General features: G+C 36.7%; 3 protein-coding genes and 1 long non-coding RNA gene across 5 annotated transcripts; 1 reads left to right on the top strand and 3 right to left on the bottom strand.

Annotated features, from left to right (window-relative positions):
* Nucleotides 1–9354: 9354 nt before the first annotated feature.
* Nucleotides 9355–9883, bottom strand: LOC113339895. Its single transcript, XR_003355179.1, has 2 exons — nt 9778–9883; nt 9355–9589 (listed from the first exon to the last, which is right to left on the bottom strand). It is a non-coding gene; the product is annotated as an uncharacterized LOC113339895 (long non-coding RNA).
* Nucleotides 9884–10139: 256 nt separating this feature from the next.
* Nucleotides 10140–12099, top strand: LOC113340148 (polyribonucleotide nucleotidyltransferase 2, mitochondrial-like). Its single transcript, XM_026585351.1, has 2 exons — nt 10140–10380; nt 10436–12099. Exons 1-2 carry the CDS (start codon nt 10140–10142, stop codon nt 12097–12099), a joined length of 1905 nt encoding a protein of 634 aa, XP_026441136.1.
* A 456-nt stretch (nt 12100–12555) lies between these two features.
* On the bottom strand, nt 12556–15577 carry LOC113339381 (protein ABIL1-like). 2 transcript variants are annotated; one of them, XM_026584670.1, is made up of 9 exons: nt 15097–15577; nt 14649–14731; nt 14274–14424; nt 14088–14187; nt 13898–13996; nt 13728–13806; nt 13365–13414; nt 13134–13243; nt 12556–12866 (listed from the first exon to the last, which is right to left on the bottom strand). In XM_026584670.1, exons 1-9 carry the CDS (start codon nt 15484–15486, stop codon nt 12714–12716), a joined length of 1215 nt encoding a protein of 404 aa, XP_026440455.1. In that variant the 5' UTR covers nt 15487–15577; the 3' UTR covers nt 12556–12713. The 2 variants fall into 2 exon arrangements, with proteins under 2 accessions (XP_026440455.1, XP_026440454.1); XM_026584669.1 differs by having other exon boundaries at nt 13365–13417; nt 15097–15570.
* A 3445-nt stretch (nt 15578–19022) lies between these two features.
* LOC113340244 lies at nt 19023–21608 on the bottom strand. The gene is made up of 2 exons (XM_026585452.1): nt 20987–21608; nt 19023–19818 (listed from the first exon to the last, which is right to left on the bottom strand). The coding sequence occupies exons 1-2, from the start codon at nt 21334–21336 to the stop codon at nt 19314–19316; spliced, it is 855 nt and encodes a 284-aa protein (XP_026441237.1). The 5' UTR covers nt 21337–21608; the 3' UTR covers nt 19023–19313.
* Between the last annotated feature and the right edge of the window lie 1843 nt (nt 21609–23451).

Raw genomic sequence — 23451 nt, 5'->3', positions numbered from 1 at the left:
TGCTTTCAATATTCCAATTATATCTTCATAGCTAGTCTTCTTTAAATCTAAGACTTGTTCGAGAGAAGCTATGATATGAATATACTTGGATCTTGGTAAACTATTGAGAAACTTCTTTACAAGCTTGTTCTCTTCAATAGTTTGTCCAAGTGATGCAGCTTTTGAGGCTATCTCTGATAGCTTTCCTGCAAAGCTATCAATAGTATCAGTGTCTTTCATCTTCACTCTTTCAAATTCAGACATTAAGGTTTGCATACGGGCTTCTTTAACTCGATCAGCTCCGAGATTACGTGCCTTTATTGCATCCCAAATTTTCTTTGAAGTTTCCTGTTCACCAACTTGTAGAACAAGACATTCTGGTATTGCTTGAAAGAGTAAACCTATAGAGATGTTGTTCTTATCTGCATCATCTGTTCCTGGTTCAATTATATCCCGCACCTTGTAGATTTTCATCAGTACCTTCATTCTCATGGCCCATACTGTGTAGTTTGTGGCGTTGAGGATTGGAACTTGTATTGATGGTGGCGTGAAATGTTTTGCACCCACAATGGTGGTTTCGCTTTCCATGGCTCAGAAACAAGCTCTGATACTAATTAATGGCAACTGCAAGACTTAGCTTATATAAAGACAACTCTCTTTATTGATGTTTAGAAAATCTCTCAAAACTAAACACAAGCTCTAATCTTTCTCATATGATCAATCACAACTTTGTTGATCATATATATAGAGAACTATGAATTCTTTTTCCTAGTCCTATTACCTTATTACATGTCTTTCTTTTCTTAGAACTAGATGACTTCTAATTCCCTTAGAATTACATCAATTTCCTAATCTTTGTCTTAACCAGCTTGTTAGTGACTTCTATGTTGAAGTTTAACCAACAACGCAATTTTGTAAAATTTCAAGGTTCATAGTATTAAATCTAGAAATTCCCTTTTTTTTTTAATAAGAAAAAAAAAACACATAACCTGAAGCTAACTAGAGCTTCTACAAAGACATAACCTGTGCAATCCCCCGTAAAATCATTTAAAGTTAAACCTATACCATAAGTTTAACTTCCCTGATCACTTCTTTTATATTGAACTCTTTCGAGAGATTTCTCTCACCAACTTTTGATTTTTCATATATACTCCAAAGCAGCTTAAATTATAATATACTCCAAAGCAGCTTAAATTTAACTTGGGTTGGGCCTGGCTGTGGACGCAGGCTCAATATCGTATATTCTAGGGTTAGGTGTTCAACACTTTTCAACACTTCTTTGACTTGAGTCAAGGGTCAGTCCCAAACTCACAATCATGGCAATGTCATTAGCCCTAGGTGGAAGAAGAAGATCGAATCCCCAATACTTTTCAGCCTTACCTAAAAATGCTATCAGGTTATACCAGACATACAATGAACAATTTGAGATCGGTCCTTGCTGTTTTAGTTTTGAAACAACACCACCTAATCAATTTGATGATTCTGGTGCTAAAAATGCTGGTGGCGATGCTGGGGTTTTAATGACGATGCCAGAAATGCAACCATCGATCGTAAGTGGAGAACACGTATCAAAAGTCTTGTCTACTGCTTCTCTTCTTAATCTTTCTGGAGCCATTCTAGACTCATTTCCACGGGTAATTGTTGATTACCAAGGAAAGCAGCGTCCTTTGAAGGATATTTTTGGTGCAGGAACTGGGGATGCCGGTACTCGTATTATTCGTTCACCTATACGGCCTCTATTTCCTTCAGGCTTCTATCATGATGTGCAAATAAATGCAAGAGTACTAAGTTGCAGCGAACAACATGATGTAGATGTGATAGCTGCAAATGCAACATCTGCAGCTCTTATGTTGTCAGATATTCCTTGGGGTGGTCCAATCGGAGTCGTGCGAGCAAGAAGGATAAATGGACAAGTTTTTGTTAATCCTGTAAATTTGGAACTTGGTTTTGCAGATATCGACTTGATTTATGCATGCACTCGAGATAAAACTCTAATGGTAGATGTACAAGCTCAGGAGATTACAGAGAAAGATCTTGAAGCCGCGCTAAAGCTATCACATAAAGAAGCTGTAAAATATATTGTCCCTCAAATTAAATTGGCTAAACAGGCTGGGAAATGTAAGAAGGATTACAGATTGTCAATGCTAGTTAAGGATAGCACTGTCAATAAACTTGAAAGCTTGGCAGAAGCAGCATTTGAAGCTGCACATGATTCTACTGCATGTGAGAAGACTAAAGGTGAAGAATATCTGGAAAAAATTACTGGAGATGCAAAAAAAAGTGCTCGAGTCAGAAGAATGGGATGAAGAGAAAATAAAGCTGCTACGTTCACATATAGTCGACAAACTGCGGAAAAAGATTTTCCATAGTTGGAATGTTGAAAAAGGTATTAGACTCGATGGGAGGCGCTTTGGCGAAGTTAGACAAGTAGATTGTAGAATGTCACCAGGATTACAAGGTTCGTCATTTTTTGCGTGTGGAGCGACTCAGGTTTCGTGCACCGTGACACAAACAATACCAGAAACGGATGAAGCTGAACCTCAAGCTGAGTTTGTGGATGACAAGTATGTGCACTTTTCCAAAGGGAGATACTTTGACATGATTATTAGTTACCCCAGATATTTGTACAAGACTCGGCCATTTAGGATTGTTGGAGACTGGAAAAAGTGCGGTCACAATAGCTGTGAAGCTGAGGATGGTAGTTTTGTAGAGAATGCTTTGCTTCCACTTTTACCTAAAGAAGTTTTGTTCCCTTACGTTGTATGTGTCAACTCACAAGTAAGGGAAACAGGTGGCAGGCGTTTCAATGGGTCTAGTAAGGGAAGTTACCTTTGGAAGTACCGAGTCTACTGACCATGGTTACCGGATTCTGACAGATATATCAAATTTGGAAGAGCAGCTAGGAAACATGAACTTGAAATTTGCAGGCTCAAATGAAGGAATTACTGCAGTTAAATTGGATCTAAACGTTGCTGGAGTTCCTTTAGACATTATATGCGAGTGCTTGGGACCTGCATTAAAGGCTCGCCTTCAAATCCTCGATCGCATGGAAAAGAAGATAAGTTTTCCTCGTTATTGTGTTTCAAATGAGTGGTATTGGCCATACCCGATAGTAGCTAAATATTTTCTCCCTGCTGAGTCTTTTAAGCGCCTGATCAATCCTGGTCCAGGTAGGTATTCTGAAAAGGGATGTTTCGAACGGGATACAGGTGCACGAATTACTAGTTCCGAAGAAGATCGCGGTATAATTACATTAGTTGCAGAGAGTAAAACAAGTCATTTAATAGTTCTTGAAAAGCTTAAAGATATGGATGGGATTGAGGTTGAAGTTGATTAATCAAGATACTATAATGACCGTTCTGGTGGTTCAGAATCTTACGATGACTCAAGAGTATGTAATGGAAATTGACAGGTAACTAAGAGACTGGTTGCAGTTTTTTAATCCAAATTAAATGAACAGCTCATATGATTCGAATAAAGGAGGCAGGCGAACAAAGTCTAGTGACCACCAGTACTATTATTATTCGTTGTTCTTTTTTTTGTTTGTTTTTGAAATTGTTGGAGATGTATTACCACTCATATGATTGTTAATAAATTGGTGTGGTGAATGTTAAATTCTACGCTTATGTTGTTACTTCATAAGATCATTCCAGAATGATAAAGAAGTATTTCCAATCCAAAGATGATTCCAGAATGATATCTGCTTGCCAGAGTGAATAATAAAATTTGAATTAGTTGAAACTAAATCATTGGTATCCGCAATTGTCCTCCAACAATAAACTCCATAAGGTGTTTTTACTTTTTCAGGAATCCAAACTGAATAATTCAAACCATACTTGTCAGTAATGATCTTGTGCCATAATCTGATATTTTCAACACCAACCCTCCGACACCATTTAGCTAGCATGGTAAGATTCATAATTTTTAAATTACAAACACCTAAACCACCTCTAGAAATTGGAGCTAAAATCAAACCCCATAAAACTAAATGAGATGTCTTTGACCCAGAATCATGCTCCCATAAAAAAATTCCTCATTTTCTTATTCAGGATTTTTAGCACAAAAACTAGTACTTTGAATAAAGAGAAGTAGTAAATTGGAAGGGAGGATAAAATACATTTGAGCAAAGTGAGCTTACCACCTTTAGAAAGATTACATCTCCTCCAAGTTGAAAGTCTTGCCTCAAACTTCTCAATGATTACATCCCAAATGTGCTTTGAGTTTTCCTTGGCACCAAGTGGCATACCAAGATACAAATAACGTAGAGAGTCGTTAGCGCACCCAAATTCAGTTGCCCATGAATTAAGTTCTGGCACATCTCCAATTGCAATGAGTCTTGTCTTTGATGTATTTTTGAGACCAGCAATGTATTCAAAACAATGTAGAGCTGAAAAAAGGTTGTGAAGCTCTTCTTCGTTGTGATCAATGAAAAAGATTGTGTCATCTGCATAGTGTAAGTGATCATAACAATGCTTGAAGGAAAAACAGAGACGCCACTGAAAAGGCCTAAATCAGCTACCATATCTGAAAAAGTTGGGGTACAACAACCTCACCCCAATAATTCGCTTAGCAATATGTATGGACTAACTCCAATATACTTTTAAGAGAATCAACTAGACAATGAGACTCAATCTTAATAAAAAAGTATATCAAAGAGTTATATCTCAATTTCTCGATTCAATACTTACTCAAGCAAATAGAAATCTGCGAGTCTAATTGAATACAAGATAAATTAACTTGCGCGGAACCAAAGACCAATATTCAAGGATCAATCAATTTCAATGAACAACCAAAGGTCGGATTTCCCAATTTATTGATTCAACGCACAGCCTGAGATATTTCAATTATATAAGAAAATATAATGCGGAAAAGAAATAATACAGACACCAGGAGTTTTGTTGACGAGAAAACCGCAAATGCAGAAAAACCCGGGACCTAGTCCAAATTGAACACACACTGTATTAAGCCGCTACAGACACTATCCTACTACAAACTAACTTCGGTCTGGACTGTAGTTGAACCCCAATCAATCTCACACTGATCCAAGGTAAAGTTGCACTCCTTATGTCTATGATCCCAGCAAGATACTACGCACTTGATTCCCTTAGATGATCTCACCTACAACTAAGAGTTGCTACAACCCAAAGTCGAAGACTTTAATAAACAAACCTGTATCACACAGAAAAGTCTACAGGAATAGATAAATCTGTCTCCCACAGAAATACCTACAAGTTTTGTTCCGTGTTTTGATAAATCAAGGTGAATAGGAACCAATTGATAACCCTGACTTATATTCCCGAAGAACAGCCTAGAATTATCAATCACCTCACAATAATCTTAATCGACTAGCGAAAAAAGATATTGTGGAATCACAAACGATGAGGCGAAGGTGTTTGTGACTACTTTTATATCTTGCCTGTCGAAGAAATTAATCTCGAGTCAATTACTTCAATTGTACTCAATACCATAGAAACAGCAAGATCAGATCGCAACTACGTAGCAAATAGTTGGGTCTGACTTCATAATCCCAATGAAGTCTTCAAGTCGTTAACCTACAGGGTCTCGGTAGAAACCTAAGGTTAAAGGAGAATCGACTCTAGCTTATACAACTAGTATCGCACAGGAGGTGTGGGGATTACATTTCCCAGTTGCTAGAGTTCTCCTATATATAGTCTTCCAAATCAGGGTTTGCAATCTAAGTTACCTTGATAACAAAGCATTCAATATTCACCGTTAGATGAAAACCTGATTAGATTCAAGATAATATCTTTCAACCGTTAGATCGAACTTAGCTTGTTTTACACAAATGAAATGCACGTTCATTTAGGTTTGTGTAACCTTACCTAAACGTGTACACCTAGTTGGTTCAACAGTAGTTAATCAAATGGTTATCCATATGAGCACTTTCATATCAACCATATTCATCTTCACCATAACTAGTTCAAATGACTCAAAAGAACTAGGTATAGATTTGTTCAATTGTTTAGATCTCATAGAAGTATACAAGACACAGTCGAAGCAAAACCGATTTTGATTCACTCGAATCGACTCATGAACTTTATAACCACGGTTTTCAAATATGCATTCCTTAGTTTATATAAGTTTAAGTTCACGAATAAACCATTTTAAGAAAATAACCCACTCAAATATGCATACAGGTACGCATACTTAAGTACCCGGATTAAGTTTGTTTTCAGTTCACAAACTCCAATAGAGATTCACGGGACGTGAACTTCCGACAATACGCGTACAGGTACGCGCACTTCTGTTATGGGTATCCTGAGCAGCAAAGTAGGCATACTTTGGTTCAAGGATTTTGGACTTACACAAGTATGAGTTCACATACAATGTTTATATCCATTCAAGGTTATATATTCTAAACTCTCATTTCAATCATTGAAACAGTCTTAGAGGATGTTAAATAGAGGTTACTCACACACTATTCTTCATCAAAACGATTTTCAAGATATTAAAATAATCAACATGACTTTCTTCACTTATAAAGATGAACTTGGCCAAAGCGAAAGATTACCAACACATATTTTGAGAAATAGATAAGCGAGATAAACTCGGCTCGAAATAGAAAATGTGTATAATCGAAGTGTATATAACAATATATACGACTTTTGTCTCAAGATAGGAGATAGAGTAGATAGACTTTTGAGTGATAGATAAGTTCAAGTCTCCACATTCCTTGAGTAGTTCTTCGTCTTTGTATGATGATCGCCGTGGAGTCTAGAGCTCAACTACACTTTTTATCCTAGTACGAGAAGTAGGTATAAGTAGAATAGCAATCCTTAGAGTTTTGGAAACTAAAATGAGAAACAAGCTTGAGATAGCAACGCTTGCGAGTTCGACCGAGAAGTGCTCTAACAATATCCATATACCTTGAAAACCCTTTCATAGTTATATTGAACAAAAGAGAAGAAACTTGACATCCTTGCCTACCTCCTCTTGAGCTTTTGAAGTGACCCAATGGACTTCCATTGATGAAAAGTTCTTAAAACCAGAGTATGCAGGATATATACTAGCCACTAATCCGCTTCAGGTGAGAAACCACCGAGAAGCAATAAACATAGAACCCGATTATTGGGGATGATAACCAAATGGTGTTGGGGCTGAACCGAATTACAGTGGCCAAAAGGTGGATATGGGGGACCCAATATATGCACAAGTTCAAAAATACCCTCAGTGAATTATATTTATTACCCTATTACTTCCATCAACTAATCTAACTTAATCAAGGGAAAAAGAAACTTCTTATCCTTCCATACTCCTTCGTCAGTCATGATGAAGATGACGATGATGAACTCAAAAAAGGAAAAAACAAAAACTTACGAGGTTAATAAACCAAGGAATTGAAACCTAAACAATCGGATAATCTTCCATCCATAAGTTCTATTACGAAACAATCGACAAACCCACTAAATTATACGTTAAGATAATCAAAGTATGATTCTGTTTTAGTTTCTGGAACCCTAGAATTTTACCTTTCCCTAGCCATAAATAGTTCATTTTTGGCCAAAAATTCGAGAATGAATATTCATAGTATTATATTATACCCCATCTAGGAATGAGTAGTGAGTACTAGTTTATGTATACTCGATCTTAGATTTACAATAAGTATTACTTTCACTCGATTTCAAAATGAGTATTACTTTATATTCGATTTAAAAATGAATATATGTTCGTACCCGATTTCAGAAGAGTATGATCTCATATTCTATTTTAGAATGAGTATTACTTGATACTCAATTTTATAAAAAGTATAACTTCATACTTAAGATCGAGTATAGTATCAGTTTTAAAATATGAGTTCAACTATATACTCATTTTCAGAGTCTATCCTTATTTCCTTATTACCGATGGGAAATGCCGAATTATTAGCCGTAAAGCGTGGGTACGGTTGGGAAACTAGGAAAACCTGGCCGTAAGTAGGTGTTTACGGTAAGGATTCCGTAGCCGTATGTAGTTCACAGAAAGAAAAGAAAAAAAAAACGGGAACGACTAGGTTTTCCCGTCCTAACTTTTATTTTCGGTTGGGATGTAATGTTTTCCCAAAAATATTCAGTATTTTTGGCTGGAAGTTCTTTAGTTTTAAGCCGAAAAAGTGTCGTTCGACATCCCTAACCTACACTAGACTTTTTCCTGGATTTTAGCGAATTTGAATCAATAAATTTTATTCTTTCTCAAAAAAAAAATCAATAAATTTTATTATCCGAAATTGAATATGATGTTTTACGGAGTATTTAAGTATATGTCTGGTCATTCTTTTCCAAGGTTTTCAAAAAAAAAAATCATCAAAACCATCATTCTTCTTCTTCTAAATCAAAAGAATAAGTTTCGATTTTCAAACTTTTAATCAATTGATTAATTTAACACATGCAGTAAGCATAATTAGTTTAGTTAATCATTATAATTAACACTAATTAATCAACAGTAAATTAGCTATCATTAAAAATAGTAGGATAAGGGATCACGCCATTTATTATTTCACGACCGGTTTTGAATTTTAGTGAGCCCACAATAGAGTTTATAAACTTAGGCAGAGAGTCATGACTATCTTCTCATTGAGGAACTACATACGTACCCATTTTCATCTTTTGTATTGCGAAAATGCTACTATATGACCAGCTAAATGACAGCTGAATAACAGCGAAAGCATAGGTGGAATCCGACGTGGGGGAGAGAAGCAATTTTCTTTATTTACCGAGTCACCGTTCAAAATAAAAACAAAAAACCACTTTCATTGTCTTAAGACTCTTAACTAAAGAAGAATCAGAATGATGAAATTATTTTGATAATGATGAACATGAAGATGATGCAGTTTTTGATGGGTTTCTCAATCTGTTTATTATTTCCCTGGGTAAATGAAGATACAATAGATGGAGATAATGCAGAAAAAAACAATAATTGTTTATCAGAAAAGTTTAATGAAATTGAGGTTTAATTCTTGTAAGTCTTATTTGTGATCGTGATTCTAATCCAGCTTAATAACCAACGTCCCCAAAATGAATTAATTCTTACAATCAAGATCAACTTAGTTAAAGTAGTACAATTCTCAAACAGTAAAAAAAACTACACGAAATGTAAATAATAAAATCAATCGGATAACATGAACTTCTATTATCGGATGATCTGGAGTTGCAAATGTAAAATTCTGTGATTATCACAATATCAAAGTATAAATACTTAAATCAATTGGATATTAAATTTAAGTTATATGGAAGAATGAAGAAGCGGCACGGACTGATTTTATAGGGATCATGATCATTTCACTCTTAACTTTTGGGGGGGGGAGGGGGGGGGGGGGGGGGGGGATTTCAAAATGAAGTAAAATTCATCAAAATATGATCGAATAAAAAAGTTGAAGTATTTTTCATTCATCAAAGTAAATTTTATTTCTTTCTCAACTCCAAATACTTATTAGCATATTATGAAGTTATCTAATTAGACCTTCATGACTATTTTCGTCGACAACAGCATCTATGTGTCACTACCCCGCCTGGGTTGTAACCTAATGATATGCAACAACTTTTGCAATCCTTCGCACTTGGGCAACTAGCTGGGCTGACACATTGTATTGCTGTTGTTGCTGCTGCTGCACCATCTGCATGACGGCACAGACATTATTCATGCATTATATATCTTTCCCAACATTTCAAGAACAAAAAAAAAAAAAAAAATCGCCCAGGTGTATATTACACTTGTTTACGATTCAAATAGAGACAAAAAAAAAGGCATTGATTTGGGAGGAACTAAAATGTAAAAATCTTAATACCAAGTATATATACTAACCATTAATCCTTCCTGCTGCTTCAGCTGAGAAACCACCGAGAAGCAACAGGCATAAGGCCAGAGCCATGACTATCTTCATTGAGGAGCTACCCATTTTCATCTTTTGCGTTGTTGTATGATCGATTCAGGAATGCATTTATAATGGTTTCCCGGTAATCAAAATTTAATTAGAGTCCATGCGTGATATCTCTGGCACTAACTTACAGGATTCTCAAGATTTGAAAACAAATATGACAAATAAGGTTGTTGTCATTTAGATTTTGGGTGAAAGTTGTCTGGGCCTGTCCTAGGGCCTGAGCGTGGGCGTAGGAAGTAATATATCCTGGGGTTTGAGGGAATCGGGTTCTCACTCACAGTCAGTAATGGCAATGGCATTTGCCCTAGGTCGGAGAAGAAATGCAACAAATTCCTTCTCAACCCTACCTAAAAATGCTATTAGGTTATACCAGACATACAAGGAAGAATTTCAGATTGGATCTTGCTGTTTAAGTTTTGAAACAACACCACCTAATCAATTTGATGATTCTGGTGGTGGTGGTGGTGGTGGTGGTGATGGGGTTGTACTGACGATGCGAGATACGCTTCAATCGATGTTAAGAACAAGTATCAAAAGTCTTGTCTACTGAATCTCTTCTTAATCCTTGTGGTAACATTCTAGACTCATTCCCACGCATAATTGTTGATTACCAAGGAAATAGGGATAATTTTGGTGCACGCAGCGGCGGTACTAGGATTATTCGTACACCTGTACGGCCACTCTTCCCTAAAGGCTTCTACCATGATGTGCAAGTCATGGAAAGAGTACTATGTTGCAGCGAGCAGCAAGATATAGATGTATTAGCTGCAAATGCAACATCTGCAGCTCTTATGTTGTCAGATATTCCTTGGGGAGGCCCGATTGGAGTTGTGCGAGTAGGAAGGATACAAGGAGAATTTCTGGTTAACCCACAGAAGTCTGAACTTGCTTGTTGTGATATCGACTTGATTTATGCTTGTACTCGAGATAAAACCCTAATGGTAGATGTACAAGCTAATGATGTTGTAGAGGAAGATCTTGAAGTGGCGCTAAGGCTAGCACATCAAGAAGCTGTAAAATATATTGACCCTCAGATTAAATTGGCTGACAAAGCTGGGAAATGCAAGAAGGATTATAAATTATCTATGCGTTTTAAGGAGAGCACTGTCCTTAAAATTGAGAGCTTGGCAGAAACACCATTTGAAGCTGCACATGATTCTGCTGCGTATGATCAGAAGAGTAAAGGTGAAGAATATTTGGCAAAAATTAGTGGAGATGCAAAAAATTTACTGGAGGTAGAGGAATGCGATGAGTGGAAAACGAAGCTGCTATATTCACATATGGTCAACAAACTGCGGAAAAAGATTTTCCAGAGATGGAATGTTGAGAATGGTATAAGACTTGATGGGAGGCGCTTTGACGAAGTTAGACGAGTAGAATGTGAATCAACTAGAATGTCAGGATTACATGGTTCGTCATGTTCTGCGTGTGGCGTGACTAAAGTTTCATGCACGGTGACACAAACAAGACCAGGAACAGATGAAGCTGAACCTCAATCTGGGTTTGTGGACCATCTGAACTATTACAACCCTATTCGTTATCCCGGATACTTGTACAAGACTCGACCCTTTAGGATTGAGGGAGACTGGAAAAAGTGTAGTGACAAAATTTATGAAGCTGATGATGCCAATTTTGTAGAGAATGCGCTGGTTGCACTTTTACCTAAAGAAGATATTTTCCCTTACGTTGTTCGTGTCAACTCACAAGTTGTATGTCATGATGGTTCTGCCTCTGCAGCCACTGTTTGTGGAGTGAGTATTGCGTTAATGGATGCTGGTGTCCCGCAAAGGAAACATGTGGCAGACGTTTCATTGGGTCTACTAAGAGAAGGAAGTACTCTGCATGGTTACCGTTACCGGATTTTGACTGATTTGTCAAGTTCGGAAGAGCAGCTAGGTGACATGAACTTGAAAGTTGCAGGCTCATGCGAAGGAATTACTGCAGTTCAATTGGATCTAAATGTTGCTGGAGTTACTTTAGACATTATATGCGATTGCTTACGACCTGCATTAAACGCTCGCCTTCAAATCCTCTATCGCATGGAACAAGAGATAAGTGTTCCTCGCTATTGTGTTTCAAATGATTGGTTATGGCCTTACCCGATAGTAGCTGAATATTTTCTCCCTGTTCAGCATGTTGACCGCCTGATTGATGGTCACAGACGTAGGTTCGAACGTGATACTCGTGAGGATACTTTCGAAGAGGCTACGGGTTCAAGAATTACTAGCTTGGGAAAAAAATGGTAAAATTACAGTAGTTGTAGTTGCAATGAATAAAACAAGTCATTTACAAGTCCTTAGAACGGTTAAAGATATGAATGGAATCGAGGTTGAAGTTGATTACTCAAAATACTATGATGACTTAGATGCTGCCCGAGAATTCTTTGACTCAGGCTATTGGTCCGGGTCGACCGACGATTGCAGCCGGTATTTTGAAGAACTAGGTCCATTTGATGGTTTAGAACCACGTCATGACTCTGATTACGACTATTCTGACGGTTCAGAATTTTACAAGGATACTACTTGCACCTAAAATTAAAATTATAGGTATATCCCGTGGTATTTTACAAAAAAGAAAAAAAAATGAAAAATAATAAGTGAGCTATCTGACATTATTTATATTTTATCTTCTTTTTTTTAAATATTTTTCACGTTAAACTTTTTTTCTTCATGTTTTCCTGTATATGTAGCCTTTTCAAACCATTTTGAACAATCACGACTGTTTGCTGTTAAAATTTACTTTTTAGATATCCAGGATGAAAGTTGTTAAGTGGGAAGGACATGCATATGATGGGATCAGTCTTTACAAAAAGATAATACTCTTAGCTATTTACTCAAATAATAAATAGTTCCTATGCGGACTATCCCGATATACAACCTGCCTTGGTTCTTTGTTTAGCCAAGAATGCGGACAGCAAGCTTCTGCTGCGGATTGGAGCACGTATAATCTTCCGTCCAGCATTGTCAAAGGATCTGTGTGCGCCTACTTGTTTTGAGGCATGTCTTGAAGAATCCTGCAGACATGAGAAGAGGAAGTTCTTGTCAGGTTTATTGATATTCTCAAAACATTACAGCTTTATCAAATAACTAAGAAACAATCTGGTTACAGTTTTCTAACCCACGTGACCAGTTCATATGCTGCATACAGAGGAGGTCAGGCGAACGAAGCCCAATTACAAAGAGCTAGTTTTGCCTTTTGATTTTTAACTTTCAGAGAAAAAGAGTCGAATTGATGGAGTAAAGTATTTAAAGTGCTTTTCTATTGCTAAGTTTGAAATTACCCTTCGGGTGACACCAAATGACGGCAGGGCCACATTCGAAGTAGGATCTCCAACAAGCGACTGGTTTTGATGAGCTGAGGAACTTGATACAGATACAGCATCTACGCTTTCTAGAATTCAAAAGAGGTTACCATAAGAAACGTTATCACCCGTGTTAGATAAATCACATGAAGCATTTCAAATAGTTCAATTAGAAAAGAAACCTCCATAAGCAATACTAATGGAAGATACCTAGCAGTTGAAAGGCTGTGGCAGTTGCTCTCAAGGCTTTTGTGTCTTCACTGCTGCATTATTAATTGAAAAACATTTAGCTTACATAAAGAGACTGGTATGTTATTAAGAGAGACTGGCTTGTTACACAATGAAGGCTATTATTGAAAAAGCACACATATTAGTCAAGTAGTCATTGATTCATATGGATGAGATAAACAGTGAGAAAGTTGGTAAATCGCTCCCACGAGTGATTTTCTGGGCACTCTTAACAGTCAGAAGGTTTGTAAATTGGAGAGTTCAAGTAGTCATCAATTCAGTGAATAAAATATACTTGACCCAATGCTAACGATGAGCTGAACAAAGCGCACACATAATACTTACCTTGTTGGCAACTGCTGATTCCCATTGAAAGACGTTTCTGATGATAAATGCCACGAAAGAGTTTGTGATGCTGGGATACCTAGTTCCAATTAAAACAGACCACTAGATTACACTAGCTAAAAGTAGTGGTGAAAGAAAAGACTTGAGTTATGCATTGACAAAAGTAATACCTGAAGGATAAACACATGGTTTTGCTTGATGAATAAGCTTTTGTCTTGCTTCCATTTGTATATTTTGTGGACTAAAGTGCACCTTCTTATTGACAGAATCTAATTCGAATGAATCAATTTATACAAGTTAGAATTGCTCCTTTGGATTCCAATATCATTCCTAAAGAAGTTGATGAAATCCAGAACTTACTTGGTAAAATATAATGCTTGTGATGTCTTGGAACAGATGTTAACAACTGCTGCTGCCTTAGACCCTCTTTGTCCATGTAAGTTTGGCAAGTAAGAAGTTCCTAGTAAAAACATTCCATGTTATGCCGCTGATTTATGTGTCAGTACTCCTGATTAACAGTTCAAAGCAGAGTCAACAAAGTCTTACTTGATTGAGACATGAAACTTTTAGCTCCATTGTCGAGATATCTTCCGTTTGTTGCTCAAAGAGGTCGGTTAGTTTGTATGCAACAGTTCCAAGGTGATCAACAGCATTAACAAGGGCTCGCACTGCATAATCTTTCAGGTTGTCAAGTACCCTGAAACGCGAAGAATGGTTTATCAGAAGACAGAACAAACTGATAACAAAAATTCAAGACCTAGATGTTTGACATGTGGACTCTAGCAATCTAGAAATTTCTTGTCAGCCATACAGTTTTAGGGATCAGGCACATAGCAAGGTCACCAAGAAGGTGGTGCAACTGTGAATCAATGTAAGAAACACGGACCAATAAGATTGAAAGTACTAGGATAGTGTTGTTACATCTGTTTCTGCTCGCTGTTGAGATACGACTTTTCGCAATATTCAGCCGCAGAGTACAGCTGAGGCCTTAGATTCTTCAATTCCTGATAAAGAATCAAACAGCAACATACACAAATCTTGAGCAAATTGATAAATGTATTCCCAAACTCAGAATAACTATAAAAACTGATTTGGTTCCAAAATTTCAATTTAACTCGAATCAAATAAATTTATCACTAATTGATGAAATCCAACACACAATTTCCATTCCATAATCAAACAGTTGATGAAATTAAAAAAAAAAAAATCACAATTAGTAGCCTAATTTGTTGACATAAAACATTTCTTAATCTCAATTAACCGATAACTGAAGTGTAAAAGCTAGTGTGATCCAGCTCAATAACAAATACACTGATAAAGTAAGAAACAATTCTCAGATCTAAATTGAAAGATAGAAAGAGAGACTAACATGCAGAGCTTTAACGAAGCTTTTACTAGTTTCCATGGAGACTTCATCAAACGTCTTGCTGGGATTTTCATCATCATAAAATTCTTCCTCCTCTTCTTCTTCTTCTTCTTCTAATTCAAACTGCTGCTGCTTCATTTTGAAGAACGCAAAAATGAAAAATTCCTCTGTGGCAGAGACAATGAATAGTTTACAGTGACAAAGAGAGAAATCCCTAGAAATACAAAATTCCAAAGAATAATTGTTGTTAAAGGAAAGACAAATAAAAGAAAGAAAGAAAGATATTAAAGAAGGAATTGTTTTTAGAGAGACATTAAAGTTTTTTTGGGGAAAGGGAGCGTTGCTCGTTAGATGGAAGTGTACTCGGACCGGACCGGACCGGACCGGCCCCATCCAAGGCCAGCCAGAGTAAAGACTCTCTGTACTGCACTTGCACAGTGTGAAAGAAACTTTTCCAGCTTGGATATTGTATTGTATTCTGAAACTGAGATGCTTAAATATCGGAGATGTCTCCTGTATGTATATTGGTATTGCTCGCTGTAGGTGGAAGAGTATATTGGTTTTGGTTTTTGTTTTTTTATTCGGAAATGATGATATTCAGAATCTTGTTGGGATGTGGGGTCCACCCCACTTGTTTGAAAAGTCAAGGGACTTGGGAGTTCGGAGGGTGTTAATACCAGTCAGTCTTCCATCTTTTCTTGGGGAAACTAACGAATCATTTAAATTCACCGCTGCAACTTGCTACATCAATTATGTATCTCAAAATCCCACCATTTGCAAATGAAAACCTTGAAAATTTGCTGTACTAGTTAAGCATGTTGCAGAATGCAGTGGAAATCTGCGACGGTCTTCTTTTTTTACGTTTTTTTTTTTACTGTCATGGTCTTTCCATTTTGCTAATTTTGGTTCATCCAAAAGTAGTTTTTTTTTTACCAGAAGTTAGTTTGGGTGTAATAGCAGTTTGATTTATGTCTCTAAATTAGAAACGTAATATATCCGCTTTTGCTTCCAGAATTCTTTCTGAAACTGTGTACTCAAACTAACTTCTTATTTTTCAGCTTCCAGAAATCAAAGACAACTTTAGTACTGACATCCAGACATGCTATATAATTTCAGAACTAGAAGCAAAAAAGTTTGACTTTTTGTGAAGTAAAATATCTTTATTTTTGACTTCTAACGTCCAAACACGCTATAACTATAAAACTCTTTTTCCACTCCACAGTCCCGACTTGTTTGAAAAGTCAAGGGTGGGACTTGGGAGGGTGTTAATTGTAATACCAGTCGGTCTTCCATGTTTTCTTGGGAAGACTAACGAATGATTTTAATTCACCGCTGCAACTTGCTACATCTCATTATTTATCTGAAAATCCACTAATTTTGGGGCATCTCATTATTTCAGACTACAAACTATTTTTCTTTTGGCCCCCCTGCACTGCATTATCCTAACTGAGGCTGATTGCAAACACGTCAGATATACATGAGATAAAATGAAGAATGTCACTAATCAACTTATCCATCTAAACACTCTGGGTGTATAAGGCCAATGAATTTCACAATCAAAGTCAAGATCAGAATGGGCCTAGCTCTTGTTAGGTTCTCATTCATTTGCTTTTGATAAGTGTTTCGACTATGATTTTGGGCATATTGAAATCTTATTAGCCATATTGAATAAAGACAAAAAAGGATGTGAAATAACAAAATCAGAAATCCCCTTAACCAAATTTCTTTTTAATGGCAAATCTACCCTTTACGTATTAGTGTTAGTAATCTGGATTAGTGATTAAGATAATTTTCAGAATTGTAAAGATTTGTTTAGATGAAAAAATTTGGGGAAAAAAAAAATCAAACTTTTTATTGAGAAGGAGAGAAGGAGAAAGTGAGAAAAAATTTCTTCTTGATTCAATGGAGGATGAGGAGGGTCATTCTTCATCTAAAAACCCTAGGAAAATACATATCAACTACAACAATGATCCAGAAATGGCTGATTTCTTAGATTGTGAGAATGATTTTACACAAACTCAAACTCAAACTCATGATGATGATTTTTATGAGCCAAATCCATATGATGAATACATAGATAAAAGGAACCCAATGCTTCTAACACACACGTACACTTCTATTTTATGTTTAATCTCATTTTGTAGCTTGAAATCATCAAAAAATTGTATTTTTCATCATGGTTCGGCGAACCAGGACTATGTTCGGCTTAAAAATAAAAGCCGAACCCACTAAATTGATGAACAGCTCGGCTAGCTAAATTTGTTAACATTATACGCCGAACCTTCATTTTCCAACTTCCAACCTATTTGCAAGATCCTAGCTCGGCTTATATTAAAGTCTAATAACAAGCCGAACTTATTCCTGAGAGTTAGGTTCGGTTCTCACTCTAAATATCGTATCAGCCGAACTATATATTTTTCCAAGTTCGGCTCATATTCAAAAAATCACCTCAGGCGAACATGATACTGATGTTCCATGAAACACTTAAATTCATACACATTTAGGGGTTAGGCTTTTTATTACATATGTTTGCTATTGTGCAGCCTTTTCATAGGATGAACCAAACAAAAAAAGTGGAAATTACTAAAAGTGTTAAGAAAGTGAAGTCTAATGATGGAGAATACCAAGGTCCATATTAAACTCATTAAAATCAATTATATCTTATCTTCAACTTCAAGAGAATGAAAAGACAAACACAACGCAAAAAGAATGAGGTCATTCCGACATCGGACGAAAAGGTTATGGCCAAAACAAGATCAAAAAACTTGAGTGTGCAAAGAGAAGGTTCGGCTGATAACTCAACAACACGAGCTAGCCGAACCTAGAGCCTGCAAATCAATATTTTCGAAGTGTTTACAGAGAGAGGTTCGGCTTGAAAGTGATCTAATCGAGTCAGCCGAACCTGACAACCACCTGGGGTAAATTTCACTTCTCAGGTTCGGCCGAGAAGGTTTGCAAGGTATTAGCCGAATCTGACACTGTTCTGGAACGTATTCAATACACATTTTGGGGTTCGGCTAAAAATTGACATTTACGGTTTAGCCGAACTGTTCATAGACATTTTCAGGGTGAAATTTCAAGAGCAGTTCGGCTCAAAACTCAACTCAATTATCAGCCGAACCCGCTACTGTAACCATCAAAAACCCTAAGTTTTTAGCAATTTAACCCATTCAATCCATAAAAAACAACAAATAAAAGATTGGGTTTGTGAGGAATACCTTCTTATCCTCATTTCAGTATTTGGAGCTTCAAATGGTTGAATTTCCGATTCAATTTCCGGTTCAATTGTAGTTTTTACACCTTCATCTTCAATTGGTTCTTCTTCTTTAATTCATGGATTGGAAGAGGATTTAGAACACCTGACGTTTGCTTTTTTCTTTGTACGATCCATTATATAGTTCAATTTAACCGATGATCGATTTTTCACGAATCGATAACTAATTACAGTGATGAAAAAAAATATGAAAGAAAAGGAAGGTGGTTTAGCTGGAGGAAGAAGAAGAGATGTTTAGGATAGTTTATTTTTTGATTTTAGGTTTAAGGATATATAAGTAATTGAACTACCCAATAGACACCCCTTATAAGGTCACCTAGGATGGGAAAACTATTTTGTATGCCTTGAAAGTTTTTGGTATGCCTAAAATCATAGTTCAAGTGTTTTTGACAAATTATTGGTTCCCAATTTCCCATGTTTCATATCTAAAGTCTTGGAATGTCAAAGAGGAAAAGATGGCAAACATGAAATATCTGGATGCCCGTCAGATTCCTGATCACTTGAACATGACAAATCTGCAGATTGCAAGGTGCATAGGATCCAGAAGAAATGATCTAAGGTGTATTCTTAATCAAGGGATGAGTCGACAACAGTGTACAATCTCATCCATAATATCAACACATTCTAAAGCTAAAGACAAGATCAGAACAATCAGTTGAGCAACAATGACGAGTTATGCTAAACAGTAGTTCAGATTATACTGTACAGAAATATACATAATTATTCAGGTAAGGTTTACCAACAAGTTGAGATAGTTTATCTCTTCACACTCAAAATTGGAATCAAATGAGTGAGAATCTGACCAATACCGACTGCCCAGTTCTCAGACATTGATGAGCTGTGATGATAACGATCCCAAGCGTTGAATCGAATATAGGTTTTTACAGAGACAGATAACAGTACATACCGAAAAGTTTGTATACTTGCAAGGTCCTGCCAATTCCATTCACGCTCCAGATTCTGATGCAGATCTCCAACTAAGAGCAAGTTTGAAAGCCAAATAGTACCTCACCCAGGTAAATCTCTGAATGAACGGCGTTGTACTTGCAACTGTAGCCGATAAAGCCTCGAAATAAGTGGGTCTAGGGGTAGAAGGGACACCAAGTGACTGAATCAATTCCTCCACTGCTTGTACTCGAAACAACTTTGGAGGTGAGGTCAGGGCGATATTATCCACTTTATGCTCATAAATCTTTCCATTCTTATCAAGCTTGTACTCTGAAGTACCATCAAATCGGCCATGGCTCTCCCATGGGACTCGAGGTATACCATGAATAGTCCAACGAACCATTATGACCTTATCAATGCCAATAGGTTGTGAAACATTGATGATGTCAACCCATAAACCTTTGAAGAATATCTTGCCATAGAACCCTAAAGCCCAGAATATTGATTTGTAGTTCTTGATACCAACAAAGGTGTTGAGAGGGTCTCTAAAGACAATGTCATCCCTGAATAACAACCCAAGACTTTGTTAGCATAGCTGAACCTGACAGCTAGCAGGAGAAAGAGAAAAACAGACAATCATTTGGAGCCATAACAGTATCATGGCTTCACCAAAAATGTTTTACACTAACTTCCAGTTATTCATATCGGTTAATGGCCAACTTTCAGCACCGCATGAGCTCAAGGCACACAAAAGAAACAGCCACCATCCTAGAACAAAACTACATATTTTACTCCAGGTAGACAGGTGAATGGCATAGTCTTCAGAAACATAGAAAAAAATGAGAAGTGTAACCTCAGAAATGTGGCAAAGGCCTCCGATGGTGTATGTGACGAATGATGATGGCTACAATCTGGCAGATACGCCGACTATGACAAAGTACACGGACATATATTTATATTGGAAAGCAACCCATCTAAAATTCTTCATATGTTAAGAAATGAATCAGGGTTTGTAATATCTTAATTCATGCTACATATGTTTACAATATAGAAATTTGATAAAACAACTAGTTAAACCATCCGTAAAATTAATGAAAACATATACTCCAGTTTTGACAGGTGAGTCCAATTAGTCCCCAATCCAGCCCAACAAATTATTCAGAAATGGTCTCAAAGTCATACTTCTATATAAGAAACTACCAAATCCTTAGAACCAAGTCGTTGCTACGGAAATATCTACTATGACGAGTTCGGTTACAATCTTTCACTATCCATGTCTTCTCTTACAGTCCATCCCAAACAAACAAGTAACAGTTACGTTCTAACCACAATGCAAAAGTCACTTCAGTGCATAAACTTCTGAGCTGCCATATTTTGACTCTATATCTTCTCCGCATACATAACTTGCATTCATTCACATGAAACATCTATAACCTCGACTTTATCCTAAACAACACTCTCCAATTCCTTTTAACCTTCATATGCTAATCTTTAGAACACACAAAATCAACAGGAATACATGCTACATAAGACCCATACCCACACCAAGAATCAACAGTTTTACCTTAAATCATTGGCTATTTCAACCCTCACATACACAATTAAATCAACTCAATCAAAAGGACACACAAACATAACATGATAAAATTACTCTAGTTCATCAAATCTACAAAATCAATGGAATCCCAAATCAAGTGAATGAAAATCTAAAATTCATAAGTAAAAACAAACCTGTAGATATCGAAATTAAGCTCTTTATAAAAAATCTGAGGAAACTCTTCTCTCAATGTCCTAATAGCATACCCACTATTGACATAATAATTCTGTTTCTCTTCATCATCTTTATCATTTTGCTGTTTCTCCTTCACAGGTGCAGAAAAATGTGATGAAAATTCCAAATTATAGACATCACAATACCTATTCCTCTTCGCAATACTACTATCACTGCTAGTACTTTTACTCAAACACCTAACCTTCACAACCCCAATCTTTCCATTCTTCTTCTTAGGGTTCTTGGTAAACGAATTCACAGAAATTTCAGGTAAACCTAACAGAGAAGATGCAGCAGCAGCAGCAGACATTTTTCAGATTTTCCGATGAGAGTAGGAGATTGTTATCCTCTTAGCACGAATTCCATTTGCCGCGAATAGATAAGTTTTGTGGATTAGGTCAGAAAATTGGGGTATGGGGTTTATGTCTTTTCTGATAATTGGGATTACGATGAGTAGAATTTGATAGGGGAAGAAAGAAAATGAGATGATTTTGGGGCGGTGTTTGAAAAGTATTCGTTGTTGTGATAATTCATGTGAAAATGAATTCACGTGTGTGGAATATTATGGACCGTATATCAGTATGACAGTATCCGCTCGAAAAGGTGAAGTTTTGTGTTAATCGTCGTGGAAGAACAAGGATTGTGCATATATATGTACAACATGGTGTGAGGGATTATTGCAAGGCTGCTAACGGGGTGCCAGGTTAGGTGGGAGTGTATATGAAAATCTGTTTTATCTTATCTTGATTTTGGTACCTCTGTTAGTAATCTTGGATCATTGGGAGGGTATTCAAATTCAAATAGGACATATCAATTTTGTTTTTGTCTTATATGTGTTTTGGTATCCTTTTGAATAATCTGGCATCGCATTAGCAGCCATGATATATGTATTTGAAGTTGAAATCGTGTTCATTGTTTTTTATATGACCGTGCTCGGCAACTTGCTAGCAGTGTGGTGCAGGGGTAATGTGTTCATATTCCTGGCTATTTTGGGGCTTATATGATTTATTGCGGGTTTATCAAAAAGTTTCTCTCAACTAATTGAGTACTAAGGGGTGTCTAGGTTGGGGAAAAAATATCAAGTTACTTTCACTATTAAAAGTGGTGATTGAATGATAGACACATTTTTGTGTCCAATTTGTTCTCAATACTATATATTGTTGGCACTCGATTTTGTACTAATTTTGTTATTTTATATATTTGTAGGTATTTTTTTGGAAATAAATATTGTAAGAAAATTCGGCTCGAAAAGTTGATTTTGGCACCCGGAAGACACGTGTTATTCGGACTCCCAAGTTTGGATAAGGGGTAACCTAATTACTAAGGGTCACCCCCAAGGCATCTGCTATTCGCACCTCAGTCCAGGATAAGGGGCACCTTCTTCAATAATTTGAAAACTGAAAATTGGCGGGAACATGTTCACAGTTCAGGAGAGATTTCGATCGAGAAAATGAAGGAGTTGTAGGTCGATTCAATGGCTGAATTTTGGTATAGAGATGTGATATAGGTTGAGGAACACAGTATCCGCTCGAAAATTGACGTGTGTGGAATATTATGGACCGTATATCAGTATGACAGTATCCGCTCGAAAAGGTGAAGTTTTGTGTTAGTCGTCGTGGAAGAACAAGGATTGTGCATATATATGTACAACATGGGGTGAGGGATTATTGCAAGGCTGCTAACGGGTGCCAGGTTAGGTGGAAGTGTATATGAAAATCTGTTTTGTCTTATCTTGATTTTGGTACCTCTATTAGTAATCTTGGATCATTGGGAGGGTACTCAAATTCAAATAGGACATATCAATTTTGTTTTTGTCCCATATGTGTTTTGGTATCCTTTTGAATAATCTGGTATCGCATTAGCAGCCATGATATATGTACTTGAAGTTGAAATCGTGTTCATTGTTCATTGTTTTTTATATGACCGTGCTCGGCAACTTGCTAGCAGTGTGGTGCATGGGTAAGGTGTTCATATTCCTGGCTATTTTGGGGCTTATATGATCTATTGCGGGTTTATCAAAAATTTTCTCTCAACTAATTGAGTACTAAGGGGTGTCTAGGTTGGGAAAAAAATATCAAGTTACTTTCACTATTAAAAGTGGTGATTGAAACCATTTTTACTAGGAGGAAAATCGACTTTAGGATGTAAAAAACCTGCTTCCCATGGATTTTGGTTTTTCATATCATAAGAATCACTATCATCACAGATTATATATGGAACAGAATGTGGGAGGACCTCACCTCTGTGTTCTCAAAAATTCTAAACTTACAGTCCCTGTTATATTAAGCTCCTGCAGATGTGAGAACGCAAGTTGGAGCAAATGTAATAGAGAGTCTATTACAAACAGATATACCAACTCCTAACAAGGAATAACTCATATATAATTAGAAGTTATTGGTTCACATGGAGTAGCAATGGGAGTACA

This window comes from Papaver somniferum, unplaced genomic scaffold (genome assembly GCF_003573695.1).
Source record: "Papaver somniferum cultivar HN1 unplaced genomic scaffold, ASM357369v1 unplaced-scaffold_21, whole genome shotgun sequence".
Taxonomy (NCBI): domain Eukaryota; kingdom Viridiplantae; phylum Streptophyta; class Magnoliopsida; order Ranunculales; family Papaveraceae; genus Papaver; species Papaver somniferum.
This window is presented reverse-complemented; position numbering and strand designations above follow the sequence as displayed.

Excerpts from the sequence above, each read along its gene's own strand:
- LOC113340244 (XM_026585452.1), bottom strand. The coding sequence starts at position 21,336 with ATGTCTGCTGCTGCTGCTGCATCTTCTCTGTTAGGTTTACCTGAAATT. Across the intron at positions 19,819-20,986 it reads CTTAATTTCGATATCTACAG|GGATGACATTGTCTTTAGAG; the intron begins GTTTGTTTTTAC and ends GTTGTTATTCAG.
- LOC113339381 (XM_026584669.1), bottom strand. The coding sequence starts at position 15,486 with ATGGGGCCGGTCCGGTCCGGTCCGGTCCGAGTACACTTCCATCTAACG. Across the intron at positions 14,732-15,096 it reads GCTTCGTTAAAGCTCTGCAT|GAATTGAAGAATCTAAGGCC; the intron begins GTTAGTCTCTCT and ends ATTCTTTATCAG. Across the intron at positions 13,807-13,897 it reads ACCATGTGTTTATCCTTCAG|GTATCCCAGCATCACAAACT; the intron begins GTATTACTTTTG and ends AATTGGAACTAG.
- LOC113340148 (XM_026585351.1), top strand. The coding sequence starts at position 10,140 with ATGGCAATGGCATTTGCCCTAGGTCGGAGAAGAAATGCAACAAATTCC. Across the intron at positions 10,381-10,435 it reads TCAATCGATGTTAAGAACAA|ACTCATTCCCACGCATAATT; the intron begins GTATCAAAAGTC and ends GTAACATTCTAG.